The 26,092-nt window shown below is 40.4% G+C and overlaps 4 protein-coding genes across 7 annotated transcripts; all 4 read right to left on the reverse strand.

Annotated features, from left to right (window-relative positions):
• Positions 1–2,548: 2,548 nt before the first annotated feature.
• On the reverse strand, positions 2,549–5,120 carry si:ch211-12e13.12 (uncharacterized). Its single transcript, XM_061671030.1, has 2 exons — positions 5,089–5,120; positions 2,549–3,126 (listed from the first exon to the last, which is right to left on the reverse strand). Exon 2 carries the CDS (start codon positions 3,005–3,007, stop codon positions 2,570–2,572), a length of 438 nt encoding a protein of 145 aa, XP_061527014.1. The 5' UTR covers positions 3,008–3,126; positions 5,089–5,120; the 3' UTR covers positions 2,549–2,569.
• Positions 5,121–5,580: 460 nt separating this feature from the next.
• si:ch211-12e13.1 (uncharacterized) lies at positions 5,581–8,259 on the reverse strand. The gene is made up of 5 exons (XM_061671031.1): positions 7,975–8,259; positions 7,748–7,912; positions 7,260–7,502; positions 6,432–6,638; positions 5,581–6,324 (listed from the first exon to the last, which is right to left on the reverse strand). Exons 2-5 carry the CDS (start codon positions 7,866–7,868, stop codon positions 6,143–6,145), a joined length of 753 nt encoding a protein of 250 aa, XP_061527015.1. The 5' UTR covers positions 7,869–7,912; positions 7,975–8,259; the 3' UTR covers positions 5,581–6,142.
• A 100-nt stretch (positions 8,260–8,359) lies between these two features.
• Positions 8,360–9,376, reverse strand: LOC133399484 (immediate early response 3-interacting protein 1). Its single transcript, XM_061671032.1, has 3 exons — positions 9,216–9,376; positions 8,814–8,915; positions 8,360–8,716 (listed from the first exon to the last, which is right to left on the reverse strand). The coding sequence occupies exons 1-3, from the start codon at positions 9,304–9,306 to the stop codon at positions 8,661–8,663; spliced, it is 249 nt and encodes an 82-aa protein (XP_061527016.1). The 5' UTR covers positions 9,307–9,376; the 3' UTR covers positions 8,360–8,660.
• A 392-nt stretch (positions 9,377–9,768) lies between these two features.
• LOC133400362 (mothers against decapentaplegic homolog 2) lies at positions 9,769–26,017 on the reverse strand. 4 transcript variants are annotated; one of them, XM_061672912.1, is made up of 11 exons: positions 25,861–26,017; positions 24,629–24,986; positions 21,618–21,707; positions 21,225–21,418; positions 16,758–16,892; positions 16,402–16,476; positions 15,991–16,044; positions 15,676–15,888; positions 15,381–15,518; positions 12,019–12,163; positions 9,769–11,716 (listed from the first exon to the last, which is right to left on the reverse strand). In XM_061672912.1, exons 2-11 carry the CDS (start codon positions 24,862–24,864, stop codon positions 11,596–11,598), a joined length of 1,401 nt encoding a protein of 466 aa, XP_061528896.1. In that variant the 5' UTR covers positions 24,865–24,986; positions 25,861–26,017; the 3' UTR covers positions 9,769–11,595. The 4 variants fall into 4 exon arrangements, with proteins under 4 accessions (XP_061528896.1, XP_061528893.1, XP_061528894.1 ...); XM_061672909.1 differs by having other exon boundaries at positions 9,769–11,719; XM_061672910.1 differs by lacking the exon at positions 25,861–26,017 and adding an exon at positions 25,282–25,471 and having other exon boundaries at positions 9,769–11,719.
• Between the last annotated feature and the right edge of the window lie 75 nt (positions 26,018–26,092).

Below are 26,092 nucleotides of genomic sequence, written 5' to 3' on the forward strand. Positions count from 1 at the left end.
CTAAGAGAGCAATAGTCCGGTGCAATGACCATTGTGCAAATGGCGCCGAGACTTCAAGAATGTATGCAGTTTAAAGTGACTAGTAGTGCGATAATCTGAGACAATGTTGATTGTGCAAATGTTGCAGATAATCCTCAGTCGATTGTGCAAATGGTGCAGATGCTACTCAGGCACATGGGTGGCCAGTATTGGTTAACAACGGATATGCAAATAGTGCAGCGTGGCGAGACTACTACAGTCAGTGTCACGGACGGAACAAAGGACAGGACCCAAAATGCACGACTCCAATTCAAATGGACAGTTTCGAAAAGAGAGGTTTAATAAACGGGCAGAGGTCGGTCCACAGGCAGGCAATCCGAAAAGGTAACAGTATCCAAAAAACGTGAGGCAAAAAAAAGTTCAATAATCAGAACAGGGTCTAGGCTTACTATAAGTTTACTATTAGGAGTTTGTCCTTTTTTGTAGCAGCACCAAACCAGACTGATGGAAGAACACAGGACGATGGCCGCTGTGTAGAACTGTATCAACAGGTCCTTTCTCAGAAGCCGCAGGAAGTACATCCTCTGCTGGGCCAATTTTGAGGATGATATCGCCAGGTTACTGTTTCCAGAGGCTCTACATTTACTCCGTTACGTTTGCTCAATATCATTTTAGATAAATTGTCCTTGTCAGAGTAGTTTTAAAGAAGCATTCTTTTTACTTTTACTCGAGTATTTATCCATCTATCCATTCTCTTAACCACTTATCCTCAGTAGGGTCATGGGCGTGCAGGAGCCTATCCTAGCTATCTTCGGACGAGAGGCGGGGTACACCCTGAACTGGTCGCCAGCCAATTGAAGGGCACGTAGAAACAAACAACCATTCGCACTCACATTCACACTTACGGGCAATTTAGAGTTTTCAATTAACCTACCATGCATGTTTTTGGGATGTGGGAGGAAACTGGAGTACCAGGAGAAAACCTACGCAGGCACGGGGAGAACATGTAAACTCCACACAGGCAGGGCCGGGATTTGAACCCGGGTCTTCAGAACTTTGGAGCGGATGTGTTAACCAGTTGGCTCCCGTGCCACCTCGAGTATTTCTGTTAAGACGAAACGGTCCTTTTACTCCATTGCAATAATCTACATGCTGCTCGCTACTTTCATTTATCAATAATCGATCTATTTTTAAACTTCCATTTTCGACACCTGCATCCACCGTGATTACCACAGTGATGTTTGACTCGAATTCACCAATCAAATAAGAAAGTCACATGTCCACAGACAAAGTCTTCTATTAGGCATCGTGGGCCAATCAAAGTGAGCCAATGGGCTTCGTGGGCCAATCAAAGTGAGTTGACAGCCGTGCACAACTCCTGTTTACATTACAGACTACGAAAAACAACAGCATTAACATGCTGTGTAGTTTTGTCACTGCCCAAATGTCCACATTTCAGCCCACTTCTAACTTGAGAAAACACCTTGTGGTAAGTAGCAGATGTTTTTGCTGTTGTTTGTTGTTTGGCTCTGCATATGGCAACATTAGCACTATTTTATGGTCACAAGTAACTGTTTCTTTTGGGGTATGTTCTGTTCTCTCTCTCTCTCTCTCTCTCTCTCTCACACACAAACACACACACACAAACATCAATAAGTCTGATCAGCAAACAGCTTCTTCATATATTTTAGTGGCTAAAGCAAATAATGTTTCTGTAAGGCCCTATGCATGTGTTGTTATTTTTTTCACGTAAAAACTGAAATTCTGGCAGGTGTGTGTGGACTCCCATTGAACATGAGTTTGAATGTGATCGGTTACTTCTGAACACAGCCACATGCCAGTGACACGAGGAAGTGTATCCTTGTGCAACCACATTTTATTTTAACTTTATTTAACCAGGTCAAGACCAGTTAAAACAGAACATCTCTTTTACAATGGTGACCTGGCCAAGAAGGCAGCAAGTTAAGCATCAAGTCCAAGTCAATCACATGCAAGTTTATTTCAATTGTTTGTTTTCACCTCCCCTCGCAAAAATACAATAAATAAATAAATAAATGAATGAATAAATAATAATTAAAACATGTTTTTAATCATTTTAGTTGTACAGAGTTGTTATTTTACAATGATTTGATTTTATATAATTTTATTATGTTTTAGATTAAGTGATATTGTTCAGCAATATCTGAATTTGCACATTCGTATTTTATTTAGTTACTTTTATTTTATTTGACATTCATACTTTGATTTAAAAAATAAATTTGACGTTACTCTCCAGTTACTCAGACGAGTCGTTTTTTTCACTAAGTACTTTCTTACTCTTACTCAAGTAATTATTTGGAGGATGAATTTTTACATTTACTTGAGTCATATTCAAAAGTAACAGTACTCTTACTTGAGTAAAATATTTGGCTACACTACCCACCTCTGTCTGTTTCATGACACCGTGAGGAGCTGCACCAGTAACACAGTAATACCAGCCTGTAGCAAGCAAATGCATTTATTTTAAATTAGTAAGTTTATTAAATTACATTTACGTTCATGATATAATAACATAAATGAGGGGGGGGGGGGGTGAAAAGCAGAATTTAGGTCATAGGATGGTGCAGGTGCAGCAGTATTGATTTCCACGTGAAGACTCGTGCTGAGGAAGTGGACCGTCAAGGGGCGATGATTCACCCTTCCACTTGGACCCCGAGGGGCTGGAAGTGGAAACCGGTCTCCCACACACCAGGTCCGCAGCTTTCCCATCCATGACAGACAAGTTATTCACCGTTTTCTCTCTTAGGGACATGTCCCCATCATCATCGTCATCGATAAGCACAAACTCCTTGAGGTAAACCATTGTCACCCTGTGGAGACTGTCATGATCTCCTGGTTCCTGCAAGGTGTGCCTGTCAACAAAGTTGAGAGTGGAGGTTTCTGTCAGGGTCTCCGGTAGATCTGTGGAGTTGTCTTCTGGACCTGAATAGGCCAGTGTGCTGGAATCCACAGTCCACATGGAGATCCTTTGAGCACTACTGTCCCTCATACTGAACTTTTGCTCATTGCTGTTGCATGATGTACTATTGTCTTTAACGCGGCCATTTTCAGAGGGGATCTTAAAAGCCACATTCTCGCCGTCATGGTACACTTGCACATTGCTGCACCCTGTTGGCGAAGAGAGGGGGATGCTGAGAGACTCCACTTTTCCTTGTGTCTTCATGTACGTTTTTTTTTACTTTTACACCACAAAAGACAAAACAATAAATAATCAAAAGTTAATTATTGACTCTTTAAATAGCAGTCCAAAAAAGAAGGTGGAATTAATTGCAAAGTATTGAATTATTTGAGATTTAATTCATATTCTTCAGACATCACTCACTACTGTTTTAACACCTGATACCAGTTCCTAAAAGTCATATTATAGGCCAGCAACTGTCTCAGGGTATGTAAATTATACACCCTCAGAAAATCATTGTACATTTGGGGTAAAACGTCTAACCTCAAAAGTATTGTTTGTGTACTCTTGTCCAATTGACTATTACAATTTGGAAACCTACTTTTTAGACCTAAAAAAAAAAGAAGTAACATTCTGTAAAATAATGAACCTTGTGAAACAGAAATGGACATCTATTGTTGTCCTGTTTCTTAAAGTGCATAAGGCGACAGAAAACACTGATAAACATCAGGATTACTTGCAATTACTATGGTATACATAGACCCATGTGAGTGATGCTTTAAAATGTGCACATTTATTTAAATTGGTGTGCAAAATGTTTGATTTTTATTTCCCCAAGTATTCCATGTCACTGGATATGTAATTCACTAAATTACTTTCCAATTACATGTGTGTGCCTATACAATACAGGTGATTTTCAGTTTGGTGGTACAGTATAATATAATTAGATTATTATTATCTATACAGAGCTTAGAAGTGGTAAGTGATATCTATTTTTTAAAACACTATAAGTCATAGTTGCAGCTGTAATCACAGAGTGAAGTCTATATTTTAGTTATGAGAGGCTAAAGGAAAAAGAGCTTAATGTAATGCTGTGCAGTTCTATTCTGAAGCAAATTCCATTACATTAATAATCATATTTGAAATTGAGAACGCGAGCATAATTTTAACGCACCAATTGTGTGACCAGTAAGATAACACTATCCGTTATCCTCAAACATCAAAAGCCCCAGGGTTATTTGATGAACAAAGTAGTCCTCATAAGGACATTAGATGCAGAACAAACTGTCATTCACTTCTGGACTCCCTAAATAAATAAATGGTACTGGTACTCTTAAGAGAAGTAAAAATAACTTAGCTCCCTAAGGATGACCTCTTTCAGGATGGAGACAGTTGAACTCCACCAAAGTGAGCAAGGAGGGAGACATTTGTTTCAGCCGTCACACGCAAACACAATACTATATGTTTTTGCGGTCCACATTTGACACAAGAACATTTTCCAATGTGCAGGCTAAAACCACAAGATTCTGCGACAGAGCATTACACACTGACCTTCTTTCACTTGACTGACTCATGAGCGTGACAGAATCAGGACTGTATGAATAAATAATAACAGCCATGTGCATGTTTAAGCTTGCTCATCTCCACCTTGTGCTTTTGGCTGAGTAACAATGGCAACAATAGCTGAAAATTAGAAATGATTTCAAATCATTCAATTGAATTCACCAAGTTTGTTTTTGTCGCAGGAACTGAATACAAGAGGTTTCGAGGGCACCGAGGCATCAAATCTTCTGTCTACTACTGCCTTTTTATAGTAATACAGCTAGTAAATTATATTTTTTGTAAGAAATATGCATCTTGATTTTCTGTAGCATAACAGAAAGGTCTTTATTATTATTTTATTTTTTAAACGATCCTCTTACTCAGTAAAATTGATTAGAACTGTTGACAAAACCATACGTGAAGCAGTATTAGAACATTACTTGTCAATACAACAACTTTAATTTTCAACACAATTGCAGAAACATACAAATAAACTATACACATGACAAATATTAAAACAAAGTTGATTATATCGATTTTTGTATTTAGAAAATGCTGATCTTGTGAAATCTAGTTAAAACAATGAACACATTTCGGAATAGCACACAGCATAACATACTTGCCATTACCTTTGTCCTTAAAAAGGTCTTCCCAGCAGTTTTTGTAGCCTAAAAACAAAAGAAAAAAAAAAGCGGGTGTGGGGGGGGGATCACATGGCACAGGAGGGAGAATGCGGTGTACAGCTCTTGAAGTGCAAATGATGAACATCACTTTCTGGTCCGAGCAACCGAGAATCACTGAACCCGCCCTCACTTCTTTCCATATACTATAACTCCCCCACATCGGAATCGCAGGAGATGCTATTAGGAGCTCCAAAGATTGAGTGTCACTGATCACGCCAGTAATATTAATAATATTAATAACTGCACATGCAATATCTTTCATTTACACTACGCCATGTTATTTTTACAATTACAGCATCCTATATATTCAGTTGAGAAATATGACACTGATAAAGTTGAATCATTAAATTACAAGAAACCATTATATTCACAAAGACAGATGAATTGGACTAACACACACACACATAGTATAGAAAATGGTTTTATTGTATGGTTGGATGGGGTAAAAATCCATTTATTGCATTTCCACAATTGGTGACACAAACATATTGTCGAATCATATGAGTGACTTTGTGAAGCTTAATCTATACACAAATATGCATGGTAAAATGTTAGAATTTCTCTGATACCTATTTTTTTCTGGTAACAAAAGTCACCAATCAGCATCTCTAAAGTTAATGCACTAGACTATTAATTTTCAATAACTTTACGTAATGTTAAATTAAATAAATGAACCACTTCTGTGAGGAGTCCAAAACACTTTTCTCAAGTGGTTAGCACTTCTCTGTTATTAGTTGACTTGTTGTGAATGATTCCCATCTCTGTTGAATACATCATTGGTGGCAGCAGGACTTCAAACTGGTTATGATCAATCTGTTCCACTTTTATAGCAGAAGATGCAGTTCTAATCTATGTACATGTACATTCATCTCAGGACTCCAAAGTGAGACGACTCAACGAGGACACGGGACATCACACACCGTGGGAGTGGGAGATAGTACAAGTCACAACATATATTTTGTCGTTTTGGGATACTGATATTGACTATTTCCCGTTTCAGTCAGTCCCGAGATATCACTCCCACTATGTAATACTTGCTGCCTCCGTGTTGCTGCATTTGGAATCTGAGGTCTCGGGTAGACGACTGACCTCTCCAAAATGAAAGGGTCACTTTGCTTGGCGCCAACAAACGTTCATCAAACTGGGCCAAGATGTTCAATGGAGAAGTGATGACTTCAACCCCTGGTGATACAAAAAAAAAAAAATGGATCAAGAACTGTTACAGTTTAGCAATATAACGATAATTTGACACTTGGAACTTAACCACAAACTCCTTGATCATGAATTACCATTGTGCTTCTCTATTTCAGCCAGGCAGACAGACAACATCCAGAGACTCGACATGGGCCGCAACTTGAAGCCAAACAGAGTGGCTGGCAGGAAGAGGAACCAATATTCCAAGAAGGACCAGGAACATGGTGGGCCAGCACTCAATGGAACTCTGAGCTGCACTTGTTTCACATGTGGGAACTCACCTTCATCCTTTGTACCCAATACTGCCACACAAGCGATACAAAATGTTTTCACTCATGTTCAACATGTTGCTTTGATTCAGTGTCATATCATGTGCCCGAGTCTAATGAAAATTCACATTGGTGACAAATGTTTTTTTTTTTGTTGTTTTTTTTTTTTTTTTTAAATAAGTTTTACGCTACAATAGCAAAACAACTTAGTTCAAAGAGATCTGCGAAATCACAAGTAGTCGCAGCAGGACAATCGTCAGCATTCCTGTCAAATATGGCTGCAAAATATTTTCAGCTAAATTTACATTGGAAGTGGGTAAATTTGAAAATGATACTTAATACTGTTGATTATTACTGGTCGCCAGCCAATTGCAAGGCGCATATAGAACCATTCACACTGATTGACAATCTAGTTTTCAAGGAACCTAACATGCAATGTTTTTGTAATGTGGGAGGAAGCGGCACTACCCAGAGAAAAACCCACGCAAGCACAGAGAGAACAAACGCCACACGGGAAGGCTGAAGCAGAGATTCGTACGGCGAACCACAGAACTACGAGACGTACGAACCACTAGTTCATCGCGCTGCCCGGGGAAAGTTTCAGACTTTGAAAATCCAGAATCTGAACAAAGTTACATTAACGGTGATGCTCACTTTCATTTTCGTTGTTGGCTCCACATTCGATGGCTTGTCGGCACTTGTTTTTAGAGAGCAGTGTGAGGATGCTCTCCCACACGAGACTCTTGGAACGGGAAGTGGCAGACAGCAAGACATCCACCTCCACGCCGACATCCACGGGTCTGTACACCAGGACTTGAACTTGCAACATGAAGGGACCTTTCTTCAGCTCATCAACTGGTTGATGCGTTTTAATGCTCTGGCGCACACATACCAGACCTGGAGACGAATATGATGAACTCGTCACCTGTAATAATGTCAACATAGACGGCAAGCCGTTGCTTCACTAGTAGTAGGGTGCAGATCTCAACTGGTGCACGGTTAAGTTTTCTGTGCTCAATGGTAACCTTTACGATAAGGATCTCGAAGAAACGGCTTGCAATCAAAGTGTTTTAATAATAATAATAATAACCTTGCTGCTAGAATCGGTTTGGTATTAAAGAATACTACAATATTGAACTTACCAACGGGGCTCAGCCGGAAGCTTGTGATCAGTAATGGCCATAAGCAGCAGCGTGCGGCACATCGCTTCGGGGAAACAGAGAGGAATGTCTCTGTATTCGCTATCTGGATAGTCCCAACCATACCCTGCAGCACTGCAAAACCTCCTCAAATGCACCGCGTTCAGCCTGAAAACCGGAACAACTTACTCATACTGCTTTGAAATATGGTGCCAGTACTGTCATCTCACCTGCAGTTGTGGACGGCGTAAACAACGTCGCATTTCTTTTGCCCGTGTGGCTCGTACAAGCAGACCTTTCTCCGACTAAGAGCTTTGGTCAGATATTTGATCAACAGATACGAAAGACTTGGAAGTCTCTCGCAGCTGAGTGAATTTGTTTTCAGTAATATATGAGAACGGTACATGTGCACATAACCGAAATATATGCAGCATACAGACAGCGAAGCTAAAACGCAATTCTGCATGTTTCTCATCTTTTGCACTGCGCTTACTTGAAACGTACAATACCGACGCTCGTGAACTTTTGTTGTTTCGATGACACGGGAAGAAGTTGGTTAGTTGGTTTCCAAGACGGCGAGTGCACTAGGACAAAACAAGAGGCCGCGAGAGGAACACTGGTTTCGCATCAATTCTTTATTATTGAGCATTGGACGAAGAATAGAACGCCTTTTTATATCTAATTTACAGTCACACGTTATATATTGCTCAAGTCCCAAACCTTTCTGGAGATTTTAAAGGGTCAAAGTCACTACATAATAGCAGACTCCCGTTTAACCACTGTAGAAAAACACCTGTGACAATATATATATAAATATATATATATTATTTTCTTTTTTCGAAGCACATTCATTACTCCACAGCGACTGTGAAGATGGAGGCAACCGGTCCGGTCCGTTTTTGTCCATTCATTTTCTTCATCCAAACAGCAGCAATAAAACGATACACACAGAATTCACTGCGACCAAAGGCACTGCAAAGTCGGTGACACGAAGAATAGGAGTTACTGGACTCGTTCAAGGCCGAACATCAACACAAGTTATGCGCGGCGAGTTGTGGCTGGCGCCCACCTCTCATGACGGTGCGCACAGAGCGAATCAGGTTCATCATCTGAACTTTGATGCCTGGCTCATCACCAAATCCTCCAACGCCCTGGTCCGCTCCCCAACCAACTACACGCATACATCGACGGTATAACATTTGCACACATGACAATATAATCAAGAGTCAACATTTTCAAACGATCGCTGAAGTGAACGCAATTGTAAGTTACAGTACTTTATATGACCCAAAGGTGAACGCAATCCCAGTCAATTCGTGACATGATTCTTGACTTTGTTCAGGATGCACGACTCCTTTATACCAAATACAATTATTCGTCATTGAATTCTTTACGCTACGATTGCTAGCCAGGGTGCTAATATCGGCTATATCGACGACAAATCAATCGATGTAGATTCAGCACTACTTACTTTTACTCAAAAACCGTTCTTCGTGTAGTACGGCCACTGCGTTCACGCACAGAATTGCTGCTTGAATGAGGGAGTAAAGAGTAAATGCCATGTTAACTCAATAGATGATATGACTTTGTACAGCTGACGTAGGCTACGGTGGCCTTGGCGGGGCAAAAGATGGGTTGTACTTTGCGTATTGTGCGACGTTGAATACGTGCAGCCGAAAACAATTGTATTTTGTATTAGCAGTATTACCTGCTATGCGATACAGATTGCTTATATACTGCACATACGTGCGAATTAGTTTCAAGTGGAAAAACAAACCGGGTGGTACTTTGTACTTGTACAGTGCAAATTGTGTCAAAATGTGTACATCTTTGTTCGACTGTGATGCGATACAGATGCTTTATATATCCAATACTGTACATATGTGCAACTTTGATTCCGTTAGCGTCTAGCTTTTTGTACTTTTCAGGACTGCTCACTACGTTTTTAAAATGTCCAATATTGTTCTCACTACCACGGAAACCCTGACATCAAACTATAACGAGTAAACATGAGCCATGAGAATAAACATCTTTATTATTAGTGTTTTATTAAGTCTGCATAATATGCCCCACGCCTGAGAAGCTTATGGTCAAGGGAAAAACAAAACAAAAAAAACAAAAAAACTAGAACCTGCTCTACTAGTAAAATTGCAACATCTACTGTATTGACTGCTTTGCAAAAAAAAAAGTAACTGTTAAATACACACATACTGTACTATTATGTTTGCACGTATGGTCCACATCAGTTATTGTAAGGTCTGTTTTCACATTCATATTTTGTAGGCCAGAGATAAAATGATGTAACACTGGACCCTGCTAACACATGGTTCATTTCCCCGAACCCAAATGTCACTTGGTACACTTAAAGTACAATCACTAGTGCCTCAAGGTGAACACATTTACATCAAGGGGGAGGGGGACATGTTAAACTTGCACCAGCAACATACTGACAGTAAGGGAAGAGCAAATAAGTGTTGTATTACTATTTTATAGACAGAACAAATACAAAACACTTAACATCAAATGTCCCATTGGGGGGGTGGAGGGGGGCACATTAGCACTTTTCATTAGGAAGAAAGAAAAGTGACCTCCCAACTTTCTGAGAACATTCTGAAAGCCAATGATAGCTAGCTGACATTAAATCTTGACAAAGCACAAAAAGGCTACTATCATGGTCTTTGTGAAGAGCTAAAACAGCCAATGCCAAGTTGCAAATACTTTTTTTTTTTTTTCCCCCCCCCAAGACAAAGAGCTGCAAATGGTAATTCCAGCTGAACCTTTTGGGCCAAATAAAGGAATGATCCAAGCCCTCCAGGTCAGTTTTGCTGACAGCTGTGTTTTTGAAAATATTACTTTAATAGAAAGTGTGAATGACAGAACATTTTAACTAGATTTATATAGAAAAATACATGAGAATACAAAAAAGTAGCAAAACAATTGGGATATAGGCTAAAACCAATGATGAATACTCATTGATACCCTCAATTAATCCTGATGAGACTATTAAATGCCTCTCCCCAGAGAGTGTTGTGTCATGAAGACAAAAGAAGCTCTCGCTAATAGCTGATACTTTCTGGTCCCTGCCCAGTGCACCCCTCAAAGCCTAGTTTGTAAACCAGGCTGTATGCTGGGATGCAAGTGAACTTCACCATGGACACAAATACTGCCATATAATGACAAAAAAATTAACAAACATACTGAGCTTTCAGTTTGTTTAGGGTTTTTGGATTTTTAAACCAACATTCCTATTTGTCAGTTAAGTAGTGTCTTATAACGACACAAGATTTAAAAAAAAATAAAATAAAAATAAATGGAGGGGATTCAACTCTAGGGTACAGTGAGGTTGATTTCATTAAAATTTTATAAAAGTTCCATTCCACCACCACTAAGCTACCTGAACCCTGACAAAACATGGGCAATATTTCTCCAAGAAATGAAAACATATGCTCAGAACAATTGAGGCGAGGGCAGGAGCAAAACTTTTAGCACACAAGCCACCATCAACTGAGAAAAAAAATCTGACATTTTTGGTCATTTCCCTACTTACTGGACATAAACACTGTATTTCATTTGTACCACAAATAGATCTAATGTTAATACATGATTTGGGGGAAAAGCAATTTAACAAGGTGCATGAGAAAGATGACTAACAAAGTGCCAAATTATTTACTGAAGTCTGTTCGTCTGTAGGGGTGTGTGTACGAGTGTTGTTTTGAGGTCTGTGGAGCAGTTTCACAAATACTATTAAATGGTCAAAAATCATTCTGCTGGGACTTCCATGAATGGACTACATTTTAGAACTGATCTTTAAAATTGTTTTCTTTTTGGGGAGTGTGGGATTCCACTGTTGCTTAGGACATACTGGAACAGCGTGCAGAAGGGGAACCCATCTGAGTCAACACCTTGTCTAGCCACTGTAGAGGACCATTCAAATGCAACTCAATCCAGCATGGAGTGCTTGTGACAGTCTGTCTTCTGTAAAACAAAGAATCAAGAATGAATTGAACTGCAGTTCACCGTGTGGACACATGCATTCCAATTCTACAGCAAAAGTGAATTTGTATTGCGATATTAAACTAGCAATACTATACAGACACTCTCCTGTGTGGAAACCAGTGGCTTGAGTTACCAATGAGACATGACCCTTGTAAGGTAAAATACACTGGGCTGGAAAAGCTAATATAACACATGGTATAGGGAAAACCATTGCAATTCACTAAATGTGTTCATTTCAACAGCTTCGTATTAACTGACGTATGAAGTGATATGACCACCTGTATTCTGCTCCCCAGCCTTTGACAAAGCTCATGCGGATAGTGCACATCCTAGTGAGTTGGTACACAGCTTCAAAGCCCTGGTTAACGGACTGGGCCAGCAGAGCTGCAAATTCCTGATTGTTAAAAATTTTTAAATTACAACCTAAGAAAAAAAGAGGTAAAGAAAAAAAGATTAATGAGAAGGCAATTGACATGAGAAGAAATTATTTATATACTATATCTTTACTGATCTACGTCACGAGATGGCAGATGGTACGATTAACCTGCAGATCTACCTGATACTCATACAACAATAACTGAATAAAAAGGTCTAGAAATGTTGAAATCTCAATTTATGACTTATTTCTACTCTTTGGGATTCATCCATCCATCCATTTTCAACACCAGCTTATCCTGGATAGGGTCGCGGGCCGCTGGAGCCTATCCCAGCTGACTTCGGGCGAAAGGCGGACTACACCCTGAACTGGTCGGCAGTCAGTCGCAGGGCACATATAGACATGGACAACCATTCGCACTCACATTCACACAGTCACTGAGTGGGAACTGAACCCACGCTGCCCGCACCAAAGTCAGGCGAGTGTACCACTACACCATCAGTGACCTCTTTGGGATTCAGTTAAAGTACATGTAAGTCTGTTTTACTGCCACTTGTCCTATCTCCTCCCCACCTCATCACCTGCTTCGAGAGAGGGCAAGGTGACGTTGACAGAATCAGAGGCTGTCGCTATATGGATTCTGGGACAAGATCTGAGGTGGACCACTTCCCCTGGAGTCATTGCCATGAAGGATTCTGCTCAGACCTATCGGGCCAGGTCCTGAGGTAGAACCACGGAAGGAGTTTACCCTGCAGGTGCCTTTTCTCGTTAAATGAACTCTTATGCCATCTTAATGAACATTGTAGAGCATCTTGCCATTATAATGAACATTGTACAGCACCACACTATGTGATAAAAGTTGCCCAGTCGACAACCATTGCAGCCTGGAGGGCAGATTTCTGCCTTGAGGACATATGCACTCCTAAAAGCCCCACATTCAACATAGCCACCAGCATGTTGCATGGGAGGCACATTTTTTGGAATTGGATCAAGTAATATTGTATATCTGTGACCCAGGACATACATTAGTCCCATTCTCTGCCTGCATTGCGCCAGTAAACTACAGCGGCCAATCCTGGAACTAACAGACTTTGTCAACGGCATTTTAAGTGACATATGGAAACTAGTTTTGGAAACATTGTTCAGTCCAGACGGTCAGTCTTATCCGATATCCGTTATATCAGGGTAAGGTTCAACAAGGTTCTACCAAGGGTTCGTGCGGACCGTTTGCCACCTCGCCAATGGCTAACTGAAACAGGATGTGGCTAAGCGAACATTCAACAACCTTTGCCACGCTGGCGAATCAAAGTTGCCTGCATCAAAACCTCGAAAGCACTTCCTGATAAAAGTTAAAGTGAGCGTGCTCATTCTGCAGTGTGTGAACGGTGTTAATGGTTTTGTTATTTCCCTCGCTTCATAAAATGCCTTCAATCCGCCGTCCAGCCGCTACTGGCTATAAGCGGTCAGGCTCACGAGCTTTTGCGGCTACTGGGAACAGCACATCAGGAAAGACAAGACTCGATCCAGCTTGGTGCAGAACTGAAGCATGTATATTTATTACCACGACGTGCCTTTGAAGTGGTCAATGTGTCCAGCAATTCAGATTAGTTCTCGCAAATAGCTAGCTGCTTTCTTCATTAATCCACGAGCTATTAAATAATCACACTTTGTTTGTCATGCCGCGATCCCAAAGATGTTCAATAGGATATAGATCAGGGCTCATAGAAAGGCACTTCAAAAGAATCCAATGTTTTGCTCGTAGCCATTCTTGAGTGCTTTTAGTCGTGTGTTTTGAGTCACGCTCCTGTTGAAAGACCCATGACCTGTGAATGAGACTAAGTTTTTTGACAATGGGCAGCACATTTCTCTCTAGAATAGTTTTGAAAAATTCCAGTCTGGCTTTTTTAAATGATTTATTTTCAACATTGGTGTCCTCCTTGGTCATCTCGCATGAAGTCCATTTTGGCTCAAACCACGACGGATGGTGCGATGTGACACTGACGTACCTTGACCTTGAAGTTTATCTTCAATTTCTTTGGATGTTGTTCTGGGCTCTACTTTTACCACTTATTATCAGTCTCTTCAATCTGTCATCAATGTTCCTCCTGCGGCCACATCCAGGAAGGTTGGCTACATTCCTGTGGCTTTTAAATTTCTGAATAATATATGCAACTGTAGTCACAGAAACATCAAGCTACTTGGAGATGGTCTCATAAACTTTACCATGCTTGTCTATAATCTTTCTAATCTCCTGAGACAAGTCTCTCCTTCGCTTCCTCTGGTCCATGTTTAATGTGGTACACACCATGTCACCAAACAGCACAGTTGATTACTTGTCACCCTTTAAATAGGCCGACCGACTGATTACAAGTTTGAAGACACCTGTGATGCTAATTTGAGGACACACCTTTGTTTGAACATGCCCCAATGGTCAAATTATTTTCAATCTTTTCTAGGGGTACCATCATTTTTGTCCAGGCCTATAATTCTGTTAAACCACAATTCAAAATTAATGTCTGATTTTCACTGGTTAACTTTCATTATATTTTTATTTATTATTACTTTTGTCAGATTCAAGTAGGGCTGCACAATATTTTGTTTGAGCATCATCAATGTACGTGCGCGTAATAGTCACATCGCAGAGCCTGCTGCGATGTTGGTGTTGTGTAATATATAGTGAATCAACGGTAATATTAAAAGTGACCAGCAGAAGAACCTGTTTGGACATGGTAATAGAAAGAATGTACAACTGCATTTCCTATTTCGCTCTTCAGAATGAAACTACTCTTTTTGAGATTTTAGTGTGAAAGCTGCAGCTGGCTACCAGTGTGGAATGAATGGGTGGCAACAATGGGGAAATACAATACCAGTATTTTGAGGGTAGGTAATAAATAGCCTGTCAGCAACATATTGAACCAAACAAACAAACAAAAAGAACTATGAACTAGTTCATTTTTGGACCAGTTAACTTGGATCAAAATTTTGAATGACGACTAAAAACTGAACAAGTTTATTTTTGGAACCAATACCATGCAGCCCTAGATGAAAGTAATTTCTGTGACCACTGTGTTTTTTGTGTTTCATTAACAGAGGGGTACCAACAATTTTGCCCATGTGTGTACAAGTAAGATACAAACAGTCGACAAGTACAACTTAAACTTTCTTTAAATATTGTCTTGCATTTGGACTAACATGGAAACTAAAGCCCAAACTAAAACCTAGAAAATGGTAATAGGACAGAGTCAAACAGATTCAGCTTGTTACCTGGCGGAATTTTACACACTGTTGCTGGATGCCATCCATACCGCTGATTGCAGTTTGGACTCTGGACAAAGATGGCGCTATCACTCAGACACTCAGCGAACACTTCCCCACCAATGTAGTAGAGTCTAACTCCTCTTCCTGTATGTACAAAAACAAAAATCCAATTCTTATAAACTACAAAAGGTAAGAAAAACTAACATTTTATCTAAATTGGTAAAACAGTTTTAGTTTTCCAAACAAGGTGAAATAATTTGTCGGAAGATAATTGATTTCCGTGCCTGAAGCTGTGTCTTACCTATATGCCTTCGCGTCATCTCCACTGTGGCATTCCTGTTGACATTAGACAGCAAGCCCAAGCAGAATCGCTCAGAGTTTGAGGGGTCTGTAAACCCGTCTACAGTCAACGAGGGCTGTGAGGCGTGGAACGTCTCCCCTACACGTTGGTTGAGCTCATAGTAGGCTATTGAGCACCAAAAGGCTGGTTCTGAGTAAGTCACCGGTTGCAGGTCTGTAGAGCGATAAGAGAGTCCAATGCTTCTCATAATGTTCAGATGACAGACAGACATGGACATATTGATAGAGATCCACCTTAGCTGATAAATTGTCTTACCCATACTGTGATTGACAGGTGACAGAGTGCTGGGAGACATCTCTGCTGGAGAACCTGGCAAAATGAAATTTAAAGCTTGGTTCCACACAAGCAATCACCAGCAACAGACCAGTTCTGAGATTTGTGATGAAAAAGTTGACTGTTTAAGTGCTAAGTAAACTTAGGAGAATCTAAATTCACATTGACAACTCAAAAAAACAATAAAATGACGAAGGTACAGTGCTGTACAAGATGACATCAAATGGGTTCTTATTTGGCCTATAAAAATTACATATAATTATGATGGTTGTATTTTTTTGTAATCTGCTTTATTACTTTTTTTTTTTAGCATCCAAATGAGGTGAGAAATAGATGAGTTAAGAAATCGTTCAAAGAAAGTAAGTGGTGACTTAAAACCAGAGTCTGTGGTACCTGTATCCATGCTTTGATTCATCTGTTGATCACTGGCCTCCCCATCCTCACTGATGTAGCCAGGTGGAGGTGTTTCTGTTCAATTGTTGGGATGACAGCCAATTACATGACGTTTAGAGAACTAGGAAAAAGTCATGCGCTCTTATTCTACAAAATGATGTGTATTAAAAATAAAGATATATTTACTTTAATTGGTTTAGAAGGTACTGCATTTGAATTGAAAGCTGACATTTGTAATTCTCTAAACATCAATTTAGATCATACAACATTCGATAAAAAGTGGCATCTAGGGGTCGTGTTTGCTTTATTTATTTATTTTTAAACACAAAATAAAAACGATACACCAGTAACTTCACCTGGTATATAGTTATTTGGAGGATCAATTCCCGCAGGAAAGTTTGTGTTCTCAGGTATGGAATGAGTGTAGTCATCTAGAGGCGGCAGCTCTGTCAGAATTTCAGAGTGTCTTGGCACAAGAACTGGAGGCAGAACTGTGGGAATAGTAAAGTTAGAGTTCAGTCATTCTCTGCATTCAGCATCTTCAAATGTACTAGTTTTCGTTTTAACATATGATTTTTAAGAAATGTTACTCTTGTTAAAAAAAATAATAAATAAATAAATAACACTATGCTCACATACAAAAGCATTGTTACAATAAGGACCATGAGTACCGCTCACAGTAAATTAGAGTGAACCTAAGCAAAGTACTTCAGGTTATGGCATGGCATGCATAGGTTTGACACGATTCAGTATACAGTGGAAAAAAATAAAATAAATTGTGCAAACAGAAAAAGATTATATTTCATTCTGTGGGGTGAGACTATGGAAAAGTTTCAGTGAGGGATGAAAATAGTCCACAAACCAATCAAAAACTAAACACAAAAATAACATTTTCAAGGGATAAAAGAGATGAAAAGGGGTTGGGATGACAGTCACTAACTAGGTGTTCACAGGAGTGTTGTTCACGATCATTTCTTTGTTTGTTTACTATTACTTGGTACTTTGTGTTTTTGTTGGCTATATTGTCTATGTGGATTTATAATGATGGTATATATATCTTATCACTATTATTACTATTCTAATTATTATCATGAGTGTTATCCCTGAAGCAGAATAGATTTATTAACAGAATATGGAAAAGGGGTGGGATTTAATACATCTAGACTTCTCACTCCTTTCTGATCATGGAAAACGGATGATAAGTGTTTCATTGTTGCTTGTATGTTGTTTTTATTTTTGTTTTAATGTTCAATATAAACATTCAAAACAAATCAAAAGTGAGAACACATAATGCCTCTTCTGTGCAAGAGCCAAAGAAATACATTGTCGAGCAGTCATCTAAAAATCCAGCTTTTAAGTGCTGTGCTTGAACAAATACAGTCCCCTCCAAACGTATTGGAACAGCGAGGTCAAATCCTTTGTTTTTGTTGTATACTGAATACATTTGGGTTTCAGACCAAGATGAATAAGACACAAAAGTTCAGAATTTCAGCTTTTATCTCATGGTATTTACATGATTTATATCAGTTATTGCAAGTAAGGGTTATGCCAGCAAATAATAAATGTTATTCATTTAACATTTATTCCCCATGGGGGGCACAAGCCAGTGCAAACTGTAGGCCAGTCCCAAGCCCGGATAAATGCAGAGGGTTGCGTCAGGAAGGGCATCCGGCCTAAAACTTTGCCAAACAAATACGAGCGTTCATCCAAAGAATTCCATACCGGAAAGAATACGATGAGGAGTTCATGAATGAGGAAAATGAGAGGGAGAAGGGAGAGTAGAAGAGGCAAGTGTGGTGTACCAGGAAGTGGCAAGGATTAGTAAGGGGGAAGTTAGAAAGGCATTAAAGAGGATGAAAAATGGAAAGGCAGTTGGTCCTGATGACATTCCTGTGGAGGTATGGAAGCATCTAGGAGAGGTGGCTGTGGAGGTTTTGACCAGCTTGTTCAATTAATTCTAGTACGTGAGAAGTTGCCTGAGGAATGGAGGAAAAGTGTGCTAGTGCCCATTTTTAAGAACAAGCGTGATGTGCAGAGCTGTGGGAACTATAAAGGAATAAAGTTGATGAGCCACACAATGAAGTTATGGGAAAGGAGGCTAGACTCAGGACAAAAGTGAGTATTTGCGAGCAACAGTATGGTTTCATGCCTAGAAAGAGTACCACAGATGCATTATTTGCCTTGAGGATGTTGATGGAAAAGTACAGAGAAGGTCAGAAGGAGCTACATTGTGTCTTTGTAGATCTAGAGAAAGCCTATGACAGAGTACCCAGAGCGGAAACTGTAGTACTGCATGCGGAAGTCTGGAGTGGCAGAGAAGTATGTTAGAATAATACAGGACATGTACGAGGGCAGCAGAACAGTGATGAGGTGTGCTGTAGGTGTGACAAGATTAATTTAAGGTGGAGGTGGGACTGCATCAGGGATCAACCCTAAGACCCTTCCTTTTTGCAGTGGTGATGGATAGGCTAACAGATGAGGTTAGACTGGAATCCCTGTGGACCATGATGTTTGCAGTTGACATTGTGATCTGCAGTGAAAGCAGTGAGCAGGTGGAGGAACAGTTAGAAAGATGGAGGCATGCACTGGAAAGCAGAGGAATGAAGATTAGACGAAGTAAGAAAGAATATATGTGCATGAATGAGAGGGGTGGTGGGGGAAGAGTGAGGCTCCAGGGAGAAGCGATAGCAAGGGTGGAGGACTTTACAATACTTGGGGTCAACCGTCCAGAGCAATGGTGAGTGTAGTCAGGAAGTGAAGAAACAGGTCAAAGCAGGTTGGAACGGGTGGAGGAAGGTGTCAGGTGTGTTCTGTGACAGAAGAGTTTCTGCTAGGATGAAGGGCAAAGTTTCTAAAACCGTGGTGAGGCCAGCCATGATATACGGATTAGAGACAGTGGCACTGAAGAGACAACAGGAAGCGGAGCTGGAGGTAGCCAAGATGAAGATGTTGAGGTTCGCTCTCGGAGTGACCAGGTTGGATAAAATTAGAAATGAGCTCATCAGAGGGACATCCAAGGTTCAATGTTTTGGAGACAAAGAGAGAGAGAGCAGACTTCGATGGTTTGGACACATCCAGAGGCGAAATAGTGAGATGATGAGGATGGAGCTGCCAGGCAAGAGCGCTAGAGGAATACCAAAAAGAAGGTTGATGGATGTCGTGAGGGAAGACATGAGGGCAGTTGGTGTTGGAGAGGAGGATGCAGGAGATGGATTACATGGAAAAGGATGACGCGGTGTGGCGACCCCTAAAGGGACAAGCCAAAAGGAAAAGAAAGAAAGATAAATTTAAGGTTAATTGAATAATGTTTGGTCCAGTACTTTTGGTCACTTGAAAAGTGGGTACCTTTAAACAAAAGGTACTTTGTCCTGAGTTGTTTAACACATCTAGATGTAAATACCATGAAATAAAAGCTGGAATTCTGAACTTTTGTCCAATATTCATCGTTGATCTAAAACCCACATCTTCAGTATACAACAAAAACAAAGTCAATTGACCTTGCCGTTCCAATACCTTTGGAGGAGACTGTAGATTGCCTAATGTAAGCGCACACTTATTATCAACAATCAAGTTGGAACATTGATATTCTCCACAGAAATGTAGTTGGACCTTTGAAACTAGAAATTTGAAAGCTAAAATAAAATCTTCTTGGGAAAAGTAAGACTTGCAGGCACTCCATATAAATGAAAACTAAGACCAGCAGCGTGGGGAGCAAAAAGATAAAAGTAATTGTGGGTTAGGGTTAGTATTTACCAACAGTATCCACTGGAAAATCTTAGAACAAAACTAATGTTTACCTATTAACTTTAAAGTAGTTACTTCTACACAACCATTTGAATGTGTAAATATTACAGCTGTAGACAAAGAACTATTTTATTATTATTATTATTTTTTTTTTTACACAAGCAAGAAACTTGTTTGTTTAACAAAACTCACATATTACAATCTGAGCAATGTCTGCACCTGATTGTCTAGACCAGGTGTCTCCAACAAGCCACCAGGCCATTTCTGTCAAATGTGAAGGTGTAAAAAAAATACAATAGCAAACCTTTACTTCGTCACATTATAAAAATGTATCTAAATTCCAATCAAAATCACGTCCCGCTCCCTCCCAAGATCAAACGATTATTTGTCGTCAACTGTTAGTCAGACATTTATGCTGTCATTGGAGCGGTGGGAGGAGCGGGTGGTGGGGGGGCGGCGTAGCAGCCCCAATCAGTGACCATTTTAGATCGGCTAAGCTACTAACAATGGAAACAACAGAGTCCAATTGAGCCACTAAGCGGCCAAATAAATAAATAAATTTCCTCAAAGATTGGAAACAGACTTTACTTTTGTTTCACAAACGTGAGTGACGCGTGTGTGCGTGCGGGATTTATGGTGCGAGTCTGCTAGTCAGTAAAATATGCAGCGTGGAATGGGATTTTAACCAAAGCAACTTCTCTCAGGACTTTGCAGCAGGAAATATTTTTGTGATATAGCATTGGTGAATTTCATTTTAGTTTTTTAAAAACATATTAGTCCTGTATTACTATTGTGTTCTGTGCAAAAGCATATTCACAAATTAGAAATAATAACAAATGTTACCAAAAATGAATAGCTCTCTAGCACTTTCACTGCTCACAGAAGATAAAAGGTTGGAGACCCCTGGTCTCGCCACAGTTCAAGGATTAATTATATAATGTTAAAGTAAATTAATTAGAAAAAGAAAAAAAACACAAATCTTTGAAAACACGAGGGGAAATAAGGTGAAGAAATTAAATGAACAAAATGTTTTGTGTACATTACATGTGATAGAAATTAATTATATAAAGCCATCTTACCTGGGGTCTCTACCCTCTGATAATGGTATGGGTTGATGCAGACCTCATCTTTCTTGGGGTGAAAGGCATACTCACAGGCCTCGATAGCACGCAGTTCATGGTGGCTGTGAAGGTCTGGCCAACGCCACAAACGGCAATAGATAACATGGGGAAGCCCCTTCCTGTGGGAGACCTGCAAGCGGCCATCAAGGGATCTAAATCGAGGGCAAATGGCAAAGGGATGACAAATGCACAAGATGGAAACAAGAAAAGAAGGGAAATGAATACAAGATCAGTGGTGATCATATTGAAACTAAAGGTGTTTTAATTGGCTATCATCTCATATATGGCAATAATTATTACATGGCAAAGATACATACAGTGTCATAGTCATTGAGTGTTGAGAATGGTCACCTTGTTTGGTCAGAATAGCTGTAAAGGCCTGATGTATCCCACTGTTCTATCGTATTTGGTGTACTCAGTCCCCATATTTCTGAGCAATTGCTGTGCATGAAGAAAGCAAAAAGCAAATGATTAACTTATTTATTTATTTAAGCTTTAGTTATCCAAGAAAGGCAACCCAGTATATACACAACCTACTTTCGCATACATGTAATAAGAACTCCATCGGACATAAAGCATTTTATAATTCAACGTGCATGAAAAAAAGTAGCATTAAAACTTAATCAGGTCTACATATATTGGGACACTGACACAATTCTCATCTTTTTGGTTCTATGGTAAATTTACACTGCACTGCACTTATATAGCACTTCATCGACACCATCACAGTGCCCATTCACACACAGTCATACACCAAAGGGTGGCTGCTGCCACGTAAGGTGCTGCCAGGCCCACTGGGCACAAATTAAGGCCTCTTTATACTCCCGCGCTCGTGCGGCTGACAATGCCTGCATTGCATCACTTGACCGACGCATTGGCCGCGGCCCCTTTGCGTCACGACGCGCACACGGCAAAAAATGTTGTTGTGCGTAGAATGCCATGGAGATCATCTCTCGTGATTGGTCCGTTTTAGTCACATGCTGTGATGACGTACTTAGCCTTCCTCTCGGTTCCACATACCACCTACGCCGCCACCGCCTTGATCGATTTTGCAGCATAATTAAACGTGTAATTTCGGTCCATTTCTTCTAGCAGACACTGTTCCACGGGCGCCATTGTTGTTGCTTTGTTCCTTGTTACGGAAAGGAAAGTGAAAACTGCTTCCGGAAATGACCAAAAAATGCAGAGGAAACTCTACCCTGTGGCATCCTAGCCAATACCAGCCGTAGCGACACCCCTGACTTGGAGGAGAACTGCAGTACATTTTCAAAACTGCGGGCGTGGGTTGCACTCGAGTATAAAGGCAAACTGCGTGCGGGATACCAGCAGTGACGTCAGCACGGTCACCGCCCGTGCGAGTATAAAGAGGCCTTTAGGTTTAGGGTAAGATGTGCTTTACTGCAGACTTTCAGCTTTAATGAGTGTTTTTACATCCAAATCAGGTGAGCTGTGTAGTTTTTATAACTCCTACTTTTTAAAAGGACCAAAAGAGGTACAAATTAACAATCATAAATCCAAGTTTGAGTTTTTAATACTTGGGTGCAAATATTTTGCATTCAATTAAAGCTTGAAGTCTGGAACCCATTGGCATCACCAGATGCTGCATTTCATTCCTTCCTCTCTTCCAGGACTCGACTGCAACTGTGTTCAGTTCCCGCTTGCTCTTGGGGCATTTTCTCTTCAATTATGTCTTCAGCAAGTGAAACACATGCTCAATCGTATTGAAGTCAGGTTATTGACTTGGCCATTGTATGACATTCGACTTATTTGCCTTAAAAAAATATTTGGTTGCTTTTGCAGTATGCTTTGGGTCATTGTCCACTTGCATTGTAGCGCTGTCCAATGGGTTCTGAAGCATTTGGCTGAATATGAGCAGATAATATTGCCCAAAACAGTTCAGAATGCACCCTGTTGCTCTTGTCAGGTTTCATATCATCAATAAATACAAGAGAACCGGTTCCATTGACAATCATACTGTACATGCCCATGCTATGACAGTAGCACCACCATGCTTCATTGATGAGGTGGTATGTTTTGGATCATGAGCTGTTTCTTTCAGTCTCTCTACTCTTCTCTTCCTATCACTCTAGAACAAGTTGATCTTTTCCTCATCTGTCCATAGGGCATTGTCCTAGAACTGTAAAGTCTTAGTTTGATGTTGTTTAGCAAACTCTAATCTGGCCTTCCTGTTTTTGAGGCTCAACGATGGCTTCAATCTTGCGGTGAACACTGTATTCACTCTGTTGAAGTCTTGCCTTGATTTGTCTTTGAAACACCTATGCCCCTCCTGGAGAGTATTCTTGAGCTGGGCAGCTTTTGTGAAGGTTTTTTTTCTTCACAAAGGAAATAATTCTTCATTCAACCACCACAGATTTTTCCCATGGTCTTTTGGGTCTTTTGGTGTTGCTAAACTCACCGATTATTTTTTTCAACTGGTTGGCGACCAGTTCAGGGTGTCCCCCACCTCTCACCGAGAGTCAGCTGGGATAGGCTTCAAGCATGCCCGTGACCCTAGTGAGGATAAACGGTACAGAAAATGGTTGGATGGAGGGAAGAATGTTCCAAACAGTTGATTTGGTCCAACCTAAAGTTTAGGGTCTCTATTGTTGGCTTGTTTCACTGATAAGTGACAGCTCTTTGGCTCTCATATTGAGAGTTGACAGCAACAAATTTAAAATACAAATAGCACACTTGAAATTAACCCTAGACCTTTTATGTACTCATTGTAAATGGGATGATGAGGGAATAACACACACACCTGGCCATGGAACAGCTGAGCAGCCAATTGTACCATTACTTTTGGTCCATTAAAAGTGGGAGGTACATATACAAATTGTAATTTCTTTCTACACGGTTCACCTGATTTGGATGTAAATACTCTCAAATAAAAGTTGAACCTCCCCAGTTAAAGCGCATCTTGTTCATTTCATTTAAAATCCATTGCTGTGGTGTTAAGAGCCAAAAAGATGACAATTGTGTTAATGTCACAATATTTATAGACCCGACTATTTTAGAGAGTTACCATAATAGCTGTCACGAGTGGCAATATCCTAATCTTGTATTTTGTGGTTATTTGTAGTAACACACATTCTAAAAGCAAGAGAAGTTCATTCACATTAAGGCAGTCACTGTATTTCTACAAAGATAACAGTGAGGTCTCAAACAATTCTCAGGCGATAACCCACGTGTTATCTAGAGACATACAAACATCTGAACTGGTCTTTGCCAACCTATCAGTGTTCCCATTGAACAAGAATCTGGTCATCAAGGCTGCAAGCTGATACAAGGAACGTCTCTAAACTAAGTCTTTTACATATTTGTTTTAATGTTGGCTGCAAATAATCACATGCCTGTTATTATACCTGGGGATGGTGACACACTTGGTGTTGCAGTTCTGCGTGGTAATAGCTTTCTCCATCTCATCTAGCTGCCCTGTCTTCTTCAGCTTCTTCACTAAACTCTTCACAGCCTTCTCGCACCATTTCTCCTCCTGGCCATTCTGTTCACCACCACCCGCTCCACCTGGTCCGTTGGTTGACTTCTTCCAGCCCAAAAGCCTCTTCACCACAGGAGGAGTAAATGGCAAGATGGATGACATCTTGGCTGGACAATCCAGACTTCTCCAGAGGACTCGATACACAAGACGAGGGACCTCTTGCTACACTTAGGGCCCCTTCTCGGTGGAGCCCCCTCCAAATCAGTCAGGAGATGAAGCCAGATCTATTTTTAGGATACACAGAAGCTCATGTCATTGTTAAGTAAATAATCAGCATAACTGCTCTCAACGCTGGCTCGTCGATAACACTGCAGAACTGCTAGTTTACACTTAAATTTGAGAGACTACAGAGTTAGCTCACGGCGCGTCCCTCAAACCGTCACAATCTCGACTCACTACAACGCATTATGGATTATTAACCATGCAGATGAGTGCTTACAAATAAAATGTGTACAACGAGTCATTTGATACAACGAGCACCTCCAGTAATAACACTTTAATAGGCCAACAGTTAGCTACCTGGTTGGGGGAGGCTCCTTGTCTTAAAGCACAACATTAAGCTCGACGCTAGCACCAATTGTGAAATGTTTTCCCCTTAGGTACAAAGGGAAAACCGACGAATAAGCGAAGACTAAACTAAGCTATTAGTGAAGCATTTTGCGTGGAGACTGGCTTCTGGCTCGGTGAGCTAATATTAGCATAACTGTAGGCTAGCTGCCAGCTTGTTATCAAAAATCCTTTTGTTGTCATCCACGATGGGGGGGAAAAAAAAAAAAAAAAAAAAAAAAATCTATGCGCAACAGTCCACTGCGCTTGTACTACCTAAAGTCAATTTAGGAAATCGTTTTAATTCAAACACACTCGTTAATATAAAACGTCGTTTCATAGGTAGTACGATCAAGTTTTAATTCTGGCCAACCATGAAATGTTTGACTTTGGCTGATATAGAGAAAAGGTTCCAAAATCTATTAGCATCAAGAAAGAACTGTTGCAAACTAGGCTTTGGGTTCCGCTGGCTAGCGAAGCTATAGCCCCCACACAAAACAGCATCCTTTAAAGTCGGGGAGGAAAAAACAGCGAAAGCGTTGCAATACTCACCAAGTATGAAACTCCAACGTCCCGCAGCAATAGAAAGACGGGAGACGATCAAATAAACAAATTTGAGGAATATGACACCGCCGCTGAATTTGACGAAGCTTGACGGCTTTTCTTAAATTGCTACCAGTGCGAGGCGAACCGAACCGAGTTAGCCATGTTAGGTAGACCGGAAGAGGACAACACATGCGATTGGTACACAAGAGCCTATAACCTACCCTCGTTACGTGATTGG

Source organism: Phycodurus eques, chromosome 3 (assembly GCF_024500275.1).
Source record: "Phycodurus eques isolate BA_2022a chromosome 3, UOR_Pequ_1.1, whole genome shotgun sequence".
Lineage (NCBI taxonomy): Eukaryota > Metazoa > Chordata > Actinopteri > Syngnathiformes > Syngnathidae > Phycodurus > Phycodurus eques.

What these genes read in the sequence shown, in the direction of transcription:
- si:ch211-12e13.12 (XM_061671030.1), bottom strand. Translation starts at nt 3,007, where the DNA reads ATGAGGGACAGTAGTGCTCAAAGGATCTCCATGTGGACTGTGGATTCC.
- LOC133399484 (XM_061671032.1), bottom strand. Translation starts at nt 9,306, where the DNA reads ATGGCATTTACTCTTTACTCCCTCATTCAAGCAGCAATTCTGTGCGTG. An exon ending in AGAACGGTTTTTGAGTAAAA is followed by an intron (nt 8,916 to 9,215) that starts GTAAGTAGTGCT and finishes GTATGCGTGTAG; the next exon opens with TTGGTTGGGGAGCGGACCAG. An exon ending in TGTGCGCACCGTCATGAGAG is followed by an intron (nt 8,717 to 8,813) that starts GTGGGCGCCAGC and finishes CCGACTTTGCAG; the next exon opens with TGCCTTTGGTCGCAGTGAAT.
- si:ch211-12e13.1 (XM_061671031.1), bottom strand. Translation starts at nt 7,868, where the DNA reads ATGGTTGGGACTATCCAGATAGCGAATACAGAGACATTCCTCTCTGTT. An exon ending in CTTCCGGCTGAGCCCCGTTG is followed by an intron (nt 7,503 to 7,747) that starts GTAAGTTCAATA and finishes ATTCGTCTCCAG; the next exon opens with GTCTGGTATGTGTGCGCCAG. An exon ending in TGAAATAGAGAAGCACAATG is followed by an intron (nt 6,325 to 6,431) that starts GTAATTCATGAT and finishes TTGTATCACCAG; the next exon opens with GGGTTGAAGTCATCACTTCT.
- LOC133400362 (XM_061672909.1), bottom strand. Translation starts at nt 24,864, where the DNA reads ATGTCATCCATCTTGCCATTTACTCCTCCTGTGGTGAAGAGGCTTTTG. An exon ending in AAGTGTGTCACCATCCCCAG is followed by an intron (nt 21,708 to 24,628) that starts GTATAATAACAG and finishes CTTCATGCACAG; the next exon opens with CAATTGCTCAGAAATATGGG. An exon ending in TCAGAGGGTAGAGACCCCAG is followed by an intron (nt 16,893 to 21,224) that starts GTAAGATGGCTT and finishes CTATTCCCACAG; the next exon opens with TTCTGCCTCCAGTTCTTGTG.